Genomic DNA, 14,696 nt, shown 5'->3' on the forward strand with positions numbered 1-14,696 from the left:
TTTCAAATAGCAAATTTTAACCACATTATAGTGAATGTGGGTTTTGACCCTATTATAAGAAATTTTAACTTTATTCGATAAACGGGGATTTTTTGAAATGTGAGGGAAGATTTTGTACTGTACTTTTAAACCCTTCCTTTACAAATATTTAAAAGTATTGAGCGTTTTCAAATGTCTCAGTAACATTCAATTCATTTTAGCATATGTACTATAGAAACCGGCTTCATCCCAAATCTTACAGTTAACATGAGGTGCGGGTTTTGAAGTTACTCCATCGCTAATAAAATTCACATAAGTGGCTGTATTCATGGTGGTTAATCCCGCCTCAGGTGAACCGCTGTGGACAAAGCTGTAAAACAAGTCTTGCATTGTTTCCTGGAATTTAATATCAGTGGGATTCATATCTGGTAAATATCTATCGAGAAGACCAAATATTGCTATGATATCAAGACCATGGACAGCCATAGACTTTGATGACGATTCATTAGCAAACTGAATAGGAGAGCTTGGCTTATAATCGATTATATAGGAGTACACCTCTTTATCAAAGGTTTCATCAGCTTGGTAAACGAGATGCTGGATGGGACAAACCACTCGAATATCAGACACCTGTAAAAAAAGGAAACAAAATCACTTTAGTGTACATACACTTGCACAGATAAAGTTGGAAATTATAATGCATTATGCCCAATAGATAAAATACTGGTCAAAAAATTATAAATGGTTATTCAATTTTATGACCCCTTTTGTCTGAATTAAAACTCGTACACTTCGTGGCGTGGATACCACTAGGTATCTGAGGGAGTCTAGCTCCAGATTTGACAATTCGTCCATTAAGATATTCGTCAGCTGCTGTATTGTCGTCGGTATAGAAGTCAAACTGCCGTTTCCAGCATGTCCCAGACATCTTTGATTAAATTCAGGTATAGAGAATTAGGCAGCCGGGGTGGATCTAGGAACTTTGGGAATGTTCCTCGAATCAGTCACATACAATTTTTGCGTGATGGATAGTTGCATTGTCGTTTTGAAAGAATCCATCGCAGTCCGGATAAAAATGAAGCATTTAAAGAGTGCACTTGATCGATATGACAGAAAGACTGGAGATAGCGCGACCTTCAAACGGTATGAGCAAACCCAGTCTGTGCCAATGGAACATACCCCATACCATGATACTGCCTCCGGCCTTTTACTGATGGACAAGAGACAATCTGGATTCATGGCCTCATGTGGTTCATGCCACACACTCACCTTACCATTGGTGCAAAAATGCCTAAATCGAGATTCGTCAGACCGCAAGATCTTTTTTAGTGTTTCAGAGGAGAATCTTTCAGTTTTTTGTAACAAGAAGTGGCTTTGTACAGGCATAAAATCCCAGATTCTTCAACTCCCACTGCAAAGTTAGGTTGTAAGTGTTCTTTCTTAAGATAAATTTTCAGTTTAATGTTTAAAAGGACATTGGAGGTGTCCTTTTAGACGCACAATTCGCTTTAAATTCCTCAGTCTCTTTCTTGGACCACCGACTTTCTGCTGCATTTCTTCTTTTTACAGCTGCATTCTATTGTCTTCCACTCACCATATACTTTACAGATGATTGCTTTTGACACACCAGTGATTTCCTTAGTTTTCTCAATTGTGGCTTCTGTTGGACGTGCTCCAGCAATAACACTTTTCTGAAACTCTAAAGAACCACGTTTTCTATTACGGATCGACTAAGAAGCCCCACGAAAGCATACAGTATTTATCTGATAGCAAGGACCTTGTGATCATACAATGTAACAATTAATATTTGCATTCTGTACGCTTAATTATCTTTTCACTTCAATACCAAGCGTTTTGTAATATTTTGGCCAGTCAGTGTAGTAAAACATAATAATAGCACATTTATATATCTGCAGAAAACCATGCAAATAGCAAAGTGCCCCCGCTCCCCTAGCTACATCAAAAGGTCCAAGCAATAATGCCATTTTTCAAAATCGTAAGAGCTGGCGCCTGGATGCAATTGTTTTCAGGCGTCCATGTCTTGTTAGTGATAATTCAAACTTTATGCAAATTAACACAGTTATTATACATATTCGGAATGATTCTTGTTTCCGAGGTCGATTCCTCCATAAGTACAGATGAATGATAATAAGGAGGCCTTTTATGAATAGCCTTATGTTTTATTTATGTTGATAGGTTAAAAGTAACACATTAGAGTTGACCCTACTTACCTGTAGGCCCTCGTGGATAGCATACTTGGTAGAATAACTGTCCTCCCCACACCGGATGCAAACGACCTGAGTTCGAGTCCCATCTATAACGTGAGGAATTTTTATGGGCCTTTTTCAAAACGTGGCCAAGTTAGTCGGTCTCAAGGGAATGTAACTTGTTTTTTATTCCTGGCAACTCAGGTTTTCCCTCCAGCAAACAGAAAATCGACCTCGGAACACACGCAATTTACAGACGGAATAGACGGAACAATATGGCCTTAGTCCGGGGATATGCGGTGGTCATTCCCTGACCTTTCCGCATCCTCCGTATTTGGTTGTCACGGGCTCGAACCCCGGTCTAATCAAGAAGCATGTGCTACGCACTGCTTCTGCTGCCCACTTGGCTACGGAGGCGCCACAACAACAACAACTACCTGCAGAAGATGTGGCTATGTGAGAAATTGAAATTGTTAAATTGTATTATTGCATTGTTAAATTTAAATTATTTATAACGTGATTAATTATTTAAAAAATCATAAATTTTTCAAAAGTAAAATCAATTCAGTTTATTAATGTCATCGAATACCCTTATCAACCATTTATTTCTGAGAACCCTGTACCATATGGCCTATAGTCCCTATACTATTAGTCGATAATAGTCATCATCATCTGTCATCGTTCCACTATTCCACGGGTCGACGTATGAAGCCTCGCCATCATGCCCTATCCTTGTACTTCTCTCCGTCGTTGATTTCACTCTATTTTCCTCCACTTTTAATGACATCGGGCTTTATCATGTCTTGCCATCTCATTCTTGGTGTACCCCTTGGTCTTTTGTCCCTTATTTGTAAATAAAACATTCTTCTTGGCAAACGTCTCTCGTTCATCCTCTTGACATGTCCAAGCCATTTCAAATGGGACCTTTCAGTCCTATTCTGGAGTTTCTCAACCTGAATTATCTTCCTAATCACATCATTCCTGATTTTTCCGCGTCTTGTCTTTCCGCCTATACTCCTCACAAATCTCATTTCTGCCCCCTGAATTCTGTTTTCATCCTTTTTCCTCATAGTACAAGTTTCAGATGCATACGTCAGAATTGGTACGTAATAGGCCTGACATATAGCCTTCTTACACTTCAGTAGTATGTTCCTGTTCCAGATCAGATCTCTTGTCTGCCTATAAAAATTCCCTTCCGCTTGTATCCTTCTACTTATTTCTTCGTTCACTCCAGTCTTTGTAATGGTGCTTCCTAGATACTTGAAGTTGTTAAACATTTTTAGCTCTTTCCCTTCCATTGCAATGTATCTCTCAAGCTCGCCACTCCTCTTTAGAACCATTACTTTACTCTTCGCCCAGGTATCAAGCCCCTGGCATGTAATGGTGATGTCTGTTGAGCACAAAAGCAACCAAGGCTCTGAGGTTTAAGTGTGTTGTATTAATAATGTATATTCTGCAGTCGGTTTGCCTGTTGTTTGGACAAAAAATCAACTTCCTGGAGAATGATCTTAATCGCTTTGCTAACCAGGAGGGGTGAATATCTGAGATATGAGAATTAATCAGTGGACTGTATAAGGGAATCAGTATCTAGATCGTATGTATAGCTTAGCTTAATTTTTCAGCACTCACCTCATAGTAATCCGCTTAGCTGGTGGAAAGTTTTACCACATACATAGTGGTTATAAGATTCTAATACCTTACGGGGATTATGTGTTTAAAAACTAAGTTATGGGCTATAAAAATTAGATTTAGTGTGAAGTCTTGTGAGAGCTCTCACTCAGCATAAAAATATTATTTAATTACATAAAATAGCTTTTACTTACTAGAGAGTAAAATTGAACTTCTGGAGATGAGCTGTTGTCGATGTAGAACTCTAAGACTTCAGCGGTTATATTAGGATTAATGGTGTTCAGTTTTTCAGTTATGCGATCGCTGAAGTCCATCCAGTTCCATGAATCGGCGTCAATAGCAGATTCAGATAACCCTGATTCTTGCGTTGTTGCTCCTAAGTATTAATAAAATAGACAAAAAGTCATCAACAAAGCAAGAGAGTACAAGACAAAGCATTTAAAAAGGGAATTCTAGTATCTTAAAACTTTATATATCGAGAAATAGAAGGCATGCGATGATTGGAGTTTGTGGGATGTTGAAAAATTTAATTAGTTCCTTGTCTTTAATAAATTTTGTCTAAATATATTTCAGATATTTATATATTATATAATACAATAAAACTTTGATTTAACAGACTATATAGGGGAATGCATACCTGTCCATTAAAGTAGAAAGAAGTATACGAAGTGTGGCAGTAAAGTTCCCGAACTGTTGCAATAAAAGAACCCAAAGTAAAGGAGTTCAAAAATGGTTTTACTTTTATTCAAAGAAGCGAAGGAATCCAAAGAGATGTTCAGTTCCGCGGTTACATTTTCCTTTATGTCCTCAATATCCTGAAAAATCTTTCCTTTGAGGGCAGTTTTCATATTGGAGAAGAGGAAAAGTAGGCTGGTGCTAGATCGGGTAAGTAAGGTGGATGGTTGATCTGTACAAGGCCATGTTTCGTCAGAAATGGTTTTACAACAAGTGTGGAATGGGCGGGGGCATTGTCGCGCAATAAGAACCAACGGCCTTTCTCTAGAAATTGTGGCCTCACCAGCAAAGTGCGCTTCAATTGTTGAAGCACCCCTACGTAGAATCACACTCTGTTGAAAAACGTGACCTGTGTCGTCTGGATTCTGGACTTTTGTAAATGAAACTTTTTATAGCTTCGTGATGATAAGTCCACTTCATGCTCTAACGCTTCTTCTCCGGGTCGTACTGAAACACCCAACTTCACCTTATTCGTCTTGAGAAGTCTGAATGAAGACTTCTCATAATGACACTCTTTGTTGCCTCTGCTCATCTGGGAGGTTGTGCTGCACAGATTTTGCACAAACTTTCCTTTCCCTGAAATCTTCATGCAGAATTTTAGGAATCGTCTTCTTATTCATATCTGACTCAGCCATCATTCTGAGGATCCAACGATGATCTCTTGTCAGAATTACCAGAACTTTTGTAACTCTGTTCTCATTTCGAGAGGTTAATGGCCGCCCACTTCTTGTGTCATTGCGAACATCCTCACATCCATCTTTGAATTGCTTATACCACTCAAACACATTGTTACAACTCAACCTTCCTTCAGAATAAACAGTTTTTAACATTTCATACGTTTCTTTTGAAGACTTTTCCAGTTTAAAGCAAAATTTTATATTCGTTTGTTCACTGCAAAATCGTGACAACAAACATTAACGCTACTAACGAAACTGGTTGCTGCTTGAACCCCTTTAAGCCTACTGGGCAATCTCTGCACCACCACTGTTGGAGGGAGTTTGAAAAACAATACTGTATATCACTTCCGTTTATTTTCAAACTCATCGAATATGGTCGCAACAGCACCAGTTCTGGATGTTGTTGTAATGGAAATTTAGGAGAATCAGCCACTAAGGCCAGTTTACTCGGTGTATGTTGTCTGAGGGCTATTTTCTGTTTCTGGAAGAAAAATCCGAGTTTCCGGGAAGAAAAAACCATGCACATGAGAACGATCTCATGTGCTCATATGTATTATGTCCATAAATTGCGTTTATTCTCTAGTCGATTTGCATGTTTTTCTGGACGAAAAACCTATTTCCAGGGGGGGGGGGTCTTGTATGATACTAACACTAACTCAGCCACGAAGTGAAAAAAAAGTCCATAAAAGTTCCTGGCTTTATTGACGAGATTCGAACCCGTGCCTTTTCCAGCCTGGATGAGGAAAACGATGATTATAACCACTGTGCGCAGGATAGATGATGGTTACTGTTTTGGGTACTGTTTTATGACAAAATAAATACTATTTTCAGGCTTTAATAAAATAGGTCCGATTTTAATGAAATTTGAGTAGACTCGACAAATCATTTTCAAAGAGCCATATATAAAATTTCATAAAAATCCATTCATTAAGAGTCAAGTTATTACACGAGGAAGAAGAGAACTAATATGAAGAATAGTGTTTAACATCACACAGCAAATTTTTTTCAGGATTAAAAGAAGACAATTTTATCTTGAAATTTGTTTCCGCATTCAGTCTGTTTCTATACTTTTTTGAAGAAGAAGAAGAAGAAAGCCAAAACGAGAAACTAGTTTTGCGTTTGTGTAACTTGCTGTGTTCATGAATGTTGAGAGGTAATAATAGAATCATGCAGATGTTTGTATTATTTTCTAAGAACCGGTTTTTTTTTTTTTTTTTTGGTTTTTTTTTTCCAAGAACCGGTACGGGGTCACAGACCACACTTTGGGAAACGCTGTTTCTGTTGTTATAGAAAACGGTTGGAACTAGCTGTTAATAATCTCAATTTGCCAAAGACAAAATTTCAGCGCAGAATCTCGAATGTGGTATAACATTGTAGAAGCTTCTTGAATGTGGTAGAAAGTTGTAGATGATACTAGAATATTCTACAAAGTGGGAGTATTGTTTCAATATTATAGAAGATTGTAGATGATTCTAGAGCATTTTGAAATGATATAAATTTAGGAGTAAGAGCTGTCATTCAGAAAGAGTGATTGGTATAAGTGTGTTTTATGATAAACATGGCAAGATATAAGGAACTGAGTGTTTTAAAAAGAAGTGCTATTATAATTCTGTAAAAGAAAGTTGTTCCATGAGAAGTACTGACAAAAAAGCTAGGTGTTCCATTTAAAGGAATACAAACTACCATTCGATGATTTAAGGAGACTGGGCAGTTTAAAGGACAAACCTCGATCAGGACAACCGCGCATAACAACGGAAGCACAAGATAAGACCATAGTACTGTTTTCTAAACGCAATCAACGAATTACTTCACCTGCAATCTGAGTTGAGTTCAATAGGAACAGAGAAAAACTCCTACATATACTGTAAAACTTTGTCTTAAACAAGCAGAACTTCATGGTCGCGTAGAAGTCCAAAAACCCGTATTAAAACAAATCGAAAGAAACGGTTGGCCATCAAAATTGGACAAATGAAGAGTGGAAAAATACTGTGGATGGATGAATCAAAAATTGAAATTTTTAGGTCGAAGCGTAGAGTTTTGTGAGTAGATGAACTGAAAGAAAAATGGTCCCACGTTGTTTAGTGCCTACAATCAAGCACAGTAGTGGTTCCGTCGTAATATGGGGTTTCTTCTGTTTTTCTGGAGTGGGCGACAACCTCAGAGTTGAAGGAATTTTAAGAAAAGAAGGCTATAAAAATAATCTTGAATATAATGCAATATCCCTTGGATTTCGACTCTGTGGAAGACATTTTATGTTACAACAAGATAGTAACTCAAAGTACAGCTCTAAACTGTGGACTATATAGCAACAAAACAGCATGAGGGGTATAGCAGATTATTGTAGGCCACCCTAATCGGCTGACTTTAAACCCAATAGAGCTTTTATGGGATCATCTATTCGGTGAAGTCTGCTCATCTTCACAAAATTAATGGGAAACCCATGCAGATCACTTGAATAATGTTAGCGAAGACACTATTATAAAATTAATCTCGGGAATACTACGTCAGTGTAAGGCAGTGATAAAATCTCCTGGAAGATATTTTGATGAAAAATCAGTACAGTTGTTAAAATTAATCATTTCAATATTTTTTTTCAGTAAATTTTTCAATGCTTAATAAAAATATTAAAATACTTTGTAGTGTGTTGTTTTTTTATATACAATAGCGGACAAAAAAATTGCATCACCTTAAAAAAAGTAACATTTGTAGTGAAACGTATAAGATTGTTTGATTACAGTCATTTTGTTTGTCACAAAGCAAAGGTATTGCGTCAGATAACGCTTGTATTGCATCATACAGTAATTGCAAGTATTGTATCAGCCGTTTCTATAAATACGGCGTTGTAAGAGTATACACGCTCACTAGTATCCTGTTTTGCGGAGGTGTAAGCATGGCTCCATATGTTCAGTTGACACCAAAAAAAAAAAGTGTAGCTGTTGCTCTGTCCCAGGAAGGGCTTTCTACGCGTGCTATCGCTGTTAAATAGGCTGCCAACAGTATCCCGGGTGCTGAAATTAAAGTGAAACTGGTGATGTGAAGAGTAGACCTGGATCAGGCCGTAAGAGAGTGACTACGCCTTCCCAAGATCAATACTCGAAACGGCTATGCCATCATAATCGCCATGCTAGTTCCCCTTGATCTAAAACCTGGCTCAAGTACTTGAGCCAGGTTTTAGATCAGGACTTTGAGATGGCCTCTGGCGTTGAAACAAGTGCACCAACTACCCAAAGACGGCTTTCAGAATGTGGTCTGCATGCCTACCGGTCCAAGAAGAAGCCTTTGTTGACCCAACGAATGAGGACTTGCTTGGGCTAAAACGCATGTTTCATGGACAAAAGAGCAGTGGGACACCGTCATCTTTGCTGACGAATCGAAATTCAACCTGCATGGCTCGAATGCGAAACGATATGCCAGAAGACGAAAATCGGAGCCATACCATCCTGATTGCATAACACCGACTGTAAAGTTCCCCGCCGGTCAGATGGTCTGGGGATGCATAACAAGCAAAGAGGTGGGACGAATTAAGTTTATTAACGGAATGGTGAATGCAGAAACTTACACTGCTATCTTGGAAGAGTGCCTGAAACCCGTTTTAGGGATCACCACACAGACATCCAAAACTGCATTTTTCAACAGGACTCAGCACCTTGCCGCACAGCAAAATTGGTAAGTTTTATGCTATTTAGATTTAATGATGAGTTTGTCTTTTTGTCTCACAAGGCTTAAAACATAATTACACCAATGTTTTCCCTCGTTTTTCTCCCTTAAGGTGCAGTCATACCTCAGAAATGCTGGCATTACAGTGTTGGACTGGCCCGGCAACAGTCACATTTGAAAATTACTGGTACATAATGTCGTCTAAAATTGCTCAGAAAAAGCCAACAAAGATTCAGCTACAGGAGATCATTGTAAGGGTGTGGTACCACGAAATTGGGCAACCGTATATCCAGAAGTTGATTAACTCTATGCCAGATCGTTGCGAGCTGTAATTGCAGCTCGAGGAGGAACAACAAAATATTGAGGACTTATTTTGCTGATTTACAGTACATAATACCATTAGGTTAACTTGTCATTTCAGTTTGTACACATAAATGCAATAAAATGTATGTTTGGTTGTCATGATTGCCATTTGCATGATTTCTCATATTGCCATTAATTACGCATTTTGCTCTTTTGGGAAGATATTTATGGCAATTAGGTATATCTGGTGGAGTCTTTTTATTGGATTTCATTCACAGAAATATATATCCCATCTAACAATGCATTTCGAACATTTCTGCAACCCACAATGCAGCGCAAAACACATTATTTGCAAAATTCACAACTGATGCATTTTTTTTTTGTCCGACACTGTATATATATATATATTAAACCTTGCATTGTCATAGCTAATCCCCCCCCCCAAAAAAAGCTTAACGAAAACTGTTATTATATGCTGTGATTCCAAATTTTTAGGCGGGAGTGTATGTTAGAGGATTGGCTTCTGACATTTTACCAATAACTTCACTAAAATTACGATCACGTTTGAAAGTTCTCCGATCATGCTTTAAATGTTATTTCCATATCGATGGATTGGATGTCTCCAATAATTCTCCAAAAATAAAATATGAATAAAACACTGTGATGATTATGATGATTTATCCATAGAGATAGATCACCATAACAAGACTTGAACGTACAGTATTTGAAAGCCAAATAGAAATGAAAAATAATGTTAAGATTATTACTAAATATAATACCACTCTTATACCATGTGAAATTAATAATATAGTTTATTAAGCTATTCGCCTAAACTACTGTAGATTAAGGTAACGTTTCAGGTAGCTTACTGATACCATCATCAGACCGTGCTGTTGGGGGAACAAAAATAGAAAGGATTACAAATTTGATTACATTACCAATATTATGACTATTACAATTACGATTTGCAAATAAAAAATTCTAAGTTTGGATTATTATTACAATAGAACCAGATATTAAATTAATAATTGTATTATTAATTTAATATCTGGTGAGATGTTATTCCTTTACAGATCTAGAACATCTTTTTTTAATTTGCTGTGCTATAAGAAAAAGGTTGGGTGGATTATAGTTTATAGAAATACACGATAGGTGGCGCTAGGTTAGACACTCAAAGAATATTTGCTTTTGGTGTTTAATGGTATAACCTACGTGCAATTACGAGTGTTTTATATAACCGGTTTTTGTACTAATAGTGTTGGTTATGCTCAAATAGTAAACAAACAAGGCCATAAAATTTTACTTTTTTTTGCCACCGGTTAGAACTGTGTTAATTATGTGTGCCCTATATTTACGAACGTTACGTTATTTATTTATTATTTTTTTTTAAATTTGCTGTGCCATTAGAAAAAAGTTGGGTAAGTTATAGTTATGCAAATCCACGACAGATGGCGCTAGGAGACATTACTGTAGTCATAACAACAAGATGGAGTCTCTAAAAGATATATCTTGGCTAAATGCCTAAGAGTATGGAGTTTACTTATGCATGGGTAATGCACACACATCATTTCTAGTACCAAGTTAGTTTTAATTATATCTCATATTGTGAATACCTTCACAACGGGTTGCCATGGTATTGCACTGCATCGAATAAGTAATGCTTCATCTATGGAGAAGACTAGAACATCTTTTTTTCGACGGATACTCAATATTCTCTTTCAGTATCTACAGTAAGGTGTCCTAGCTAGCGCCACCTATCGTGTATTTGTATAAACTATAATTTACCCAACATTTTTCTTATAGCACATCAAATTAAAAAAAGGGGAAAAAAAAAAAGATGTTCTAGATCTGTAAAGGTCGCACTTATAAAAGTTGATTTCTAAACAACTGGACACCCATATTGCAACAACAGGGTACCTGCCCACCCACAATGAGAAGCCAATAAGCTTCGAAACGTGGCCGTCTGGGTGGTAGTATCTGCCGCGAATAAGTGACATTAGTCGTCTACAGTCCAGGATTCGAGCTCCTTACACCATGTTAATCGGCTTCTAGCATTTGTTGAGGTGATCAATTTTGTTGAAGTAATTGTTGAACGTGTCATCTGCACGTTCAACAATTACCCTACCAGTCTGATGGCCGTTCCTGGGTGTGGCGAATTCCAGGGGAACAATTCCTTCCTGGTTGTATCCTCCTAAGAATGAAGTTTCGTGGAGGCAGTGTCATGGTATGGGGATCCTCTCATGGTTTGAGTTGGGCCCATCAGTTGTTATCGGCAAAACGATGAATGTTGTGCAATATCAGGACAGCCTGAATAATTATGCACTTCCAACATTATGACAATACTTCGGGGGAGGCTCATACCAGTATCAGCAAGACAACACGCCATGTCATACTGCTCCGATCGTGAGAGAGTGGTTTGAGGACATGGGCGTGGAAAAATTGGATTGGCCAGCCCAGAGGGATGTTCTGTACCCCATCGAGCATCGCTCAAAGAACAAGGCCGAACTGGTGGCTGCGTTAAAGGCCGAGTGGAGGCACATATCACGTGACATTTATAAAAAGTTGCTGACATCAGCGCAAGAACATTTTCATCTAAATCGATTCTAAATCTATTTTAGATTCGAAGAATTTACTCAGTTTGTTTTTTAATGATCTTTGCATAGATTTTATATCCTGAGTTTAATAAGCTTATATTCCTATTAATCGGGGTATTTCACCTTCCATAATTTATTTATGAATTTTATAAATATTTTTTTATAAATCCTAACAAATTTAAAAAATAAAATTCTAAGTTAATGATATGGTCGCCTGGTGCTTTACTTTGATAACCATTTAAAACTTCTAATTCTTCATTTGCAACAATGTCATTATTATTATTATTATCGATTTTTTTGTCCTAATAGTTCTTTTTCCCCTCTTCCCGCAATGGGTACTGGTACCAGGTACATGGGATGTTATGTCCAGTTATTATTATTGGTCAAGCAACTCTGACTTTCAGGTTTAAAGATCGCGGCTTTTGGAGCTTGATGTGAGTGTTCTCTGGTAGGCCTGTTGCTGCTAGGTGGTTGGCACGGTTATCGGGATGGTCATTACTTGTTCCATATGCCAAATTTCTTCGATTTCTGTCTTAGTTTTGCTGGCGTTTTGCACCCCTCTGTCGATCAGGCAGATAGTTTCCTTCTTGTCGATGAGGGTTATTTCCGCGGTGATGTGTTGAATTGTTTCCAATTTATTTCCTGGTGTTGATTGCCTGGTCTTGGATGGCGAGCATGAATCCTTCAGTCTCAGGGGGAGAGCATCCCGCCATGCTTTGGAACCCATCTTATTTTTGTAGTTTTGTTGAAGGTTATTGTAGTATCTGCCAGACCTGCGCGTGGTATCGTCACCGTCCTCTCTACACCGGTGGAAAAGGCCCGGGTTCGAATCCCGTCAATGATGCGAGGTACTTTAACGGGTTTTTTTCACTCAATTGCTGAGTTAGTCGGTCTCAGGCGTAAATAGCAAGATTTTTTCGTCCAGGAAAATCGACTAGAGAATACAGGTTTATGTAAGAAATTGCAGGTGATCTTAATATAATAATTTAAATAATTTTTTTGTAGTGTGCGTTCTTCGCCCATCTTTCTGTCCCTGTGAGTGAGGTCTCCTTGTTAAGGTTGAGCGGTGTTTGCCGTTTGTCTATATTTCTTATGGCTTGTTAGTTTGGTATGCTATGTTTTCTTGGAAGTAATCCTGCAGGTTCTTAATTGCCTTTTCTTGTTCAATGAGGTAAGTCATACCCCTTCCTCCCTCTGTCTGCTCTGGCTAAGGGTCAGTCTCTCGATGATCGACTGCGGGTGGTATTGGTTGCTCTGGGTCATCACTGGGGCCTTCTCCAATAGTTCTCCAATTGGGAGAACTATTATCCTGGTCGATCTCATAATCTCCTCCAGCTCGATGTTGGTCTAATCTATTATCCCAAAGGAGTAAGTTAATACTGGGACTGCGTAGGTGCTTGTGGCACTGACCATGTTCCCACCCTTCAGCTTTGTTTTTAGCATGCTCCTCAGTTTCTGATAGTATTTGTTAGCTATTATTATTTAATCCCATTGAGATTTGGCTATTATCATGAGTCCACAGATCCTGTAAATAATTTAGCTGTTCTTCTATATTGTATTAATGTCTGTGTTATTTTTAACATTTTTGTTTATCTTGTTTAATATTTTGTCTTTCTAGTTCTGTGACAAAAACATTGCATCATTCCCATCGTTTTGCTCTCACTGCTCTTTTCGCGATAACTCATCTTTTCTTATATTCTATGTGATTTGTTAAAGATTGAATTGAAATATTTCTTATAGGTTCTCTTTTTCTCTTAATAATTCTTGCAGTTTATTTATCTCATCTTCGAAGGCCTTTCTTCTTCAATAATCTCAACAATTTCTTTTTTCTCTACATTTATTATTTACAAATTATGGCTTTATCTTAATTAGATGGTGTTAAAAACCAATACTAGTATTACTCCATATAATTTCAGAATAATGGGATACTAGGACCAGTACTAATTATTAGTTGTAAACGATAAAATCAAGACACATAAATCTATTAATTTTAAAATAATACATGAAAAATACACTTTTTAATTTTACATTTTTGCTATGGAGTTAAATATAAAAGTAAAACTTACCTATTACTAACGATACTGGCTTTGATTCCTCTTCTTTCCACATGGAAAAGGGTGTGTCATAGAGAAGGACACCTGGAATAGTTTTATAAAATTTAGTTGTATAGGGGAAAAAAAATAAGCACAAGGTGATTTTTTAAAGATCAGTCCACAGAAAATCATTTAGACAAAGTTTTAATTTTATTTCAACCGTTATTTAATTTTAAATATTTCGGATGCAATCTAGATTAGGATAAATTGTTTGTTTTGAGTGTTTTGTATTTGTAAAGTTTATGTATTGTGTTGTTGGGTTGCCGGTTTTGCTGGATGAAAATCCGAAACAAGGTAAGCTAAAGTGAAAGTTTGATTTTTCCATATAAGTATTTTTTGGAAGGAAAAATTATTGCATAAATGGCTCACTTTTCAGTTCCTTTCATTCTGTTGGATGGCTCACAGAATCAGTGTAGCCATCAGATAAACTGTATGAGTTCAACAACTTGAACAAGTTTCAACTTCATCCCGACTACTTCTACAGGAACTCTCCTTTCTGTAGAAGTAGCCCGGATGAAGTTGAACGTATAGTCGATGCCACCCTTCAGCAAAAGATACTTGGACCCCATTTGGTAAGAATCCTCAAACGTCACCTGCTAACAATGTTATGTAGATATTGAGTTGTATGTGATAGAAGTGTCAATAAAACCTATTTTATTTCCATTTTCATGTGGTAAAAGAGTTTAGTTATATATAACATAATAGTTTATCTTCTGGATAGAAACCACTTTAAGTGGTGTCTATCCATAGACATCACTCCTAAAACCCAGAAACCCAGTCTTAGTGGCCGATGCTCCTAAAACCCGGATTTCTGGGAGAAAA

The 14,696-nt window shown here is 37.4% G+C and overlaps 1 protein-coding gene across 1 annotated transcript in view; it reads right to left on the reverse strand.

Moving 5' to 3' along the window:
- Positions 1 to 82: 82 nt before the first annotated feature.
- Positions 83 to 14,696, reverse strand: part of LOC150079893 (neurotactin-like) — a 37,674-nt gene continuing 23,060 nt past the window's right edge. Inside the window, exons 6-8 of the mRNA XM_090382347.1 lie at positions 13,848 to 13,919; positions 4,010 to 4,191; positions 83 to 609 (exon numbers count right to left, since the gene is read on the reverse strand). Coding sequence (XP_090238473.1) covers positions 187 to 609; positions 4,010 to 4,191; positions 13,848 to 13,919 — 677 coding nt within the window. The 3' untranslated portion in view covers positions 83 to 186. The remainder of the gene's footprint in view (positions 610 to 4,009; positions 4,192 to 13,847; positions 13,920 to 14,696) is intronic.

The sequence above is a fragment of the Mastigoproctus giganteus genome, chromosome 10 (assembly GCF_048544385.1).
Source record: "Mastigoproctus giganteus isolate SK-2022 chromosome 10, ASM4854438v1, whole genome shotgun sequence".
NCBI classification, from domain to species: domain Eukaryota; kingdom Metazoa; phylum Arthropoda; class Arachnida; order Uropygi; family Thelyphonidae; genus Mastigoproctus; species Mastigoproctus giganteus.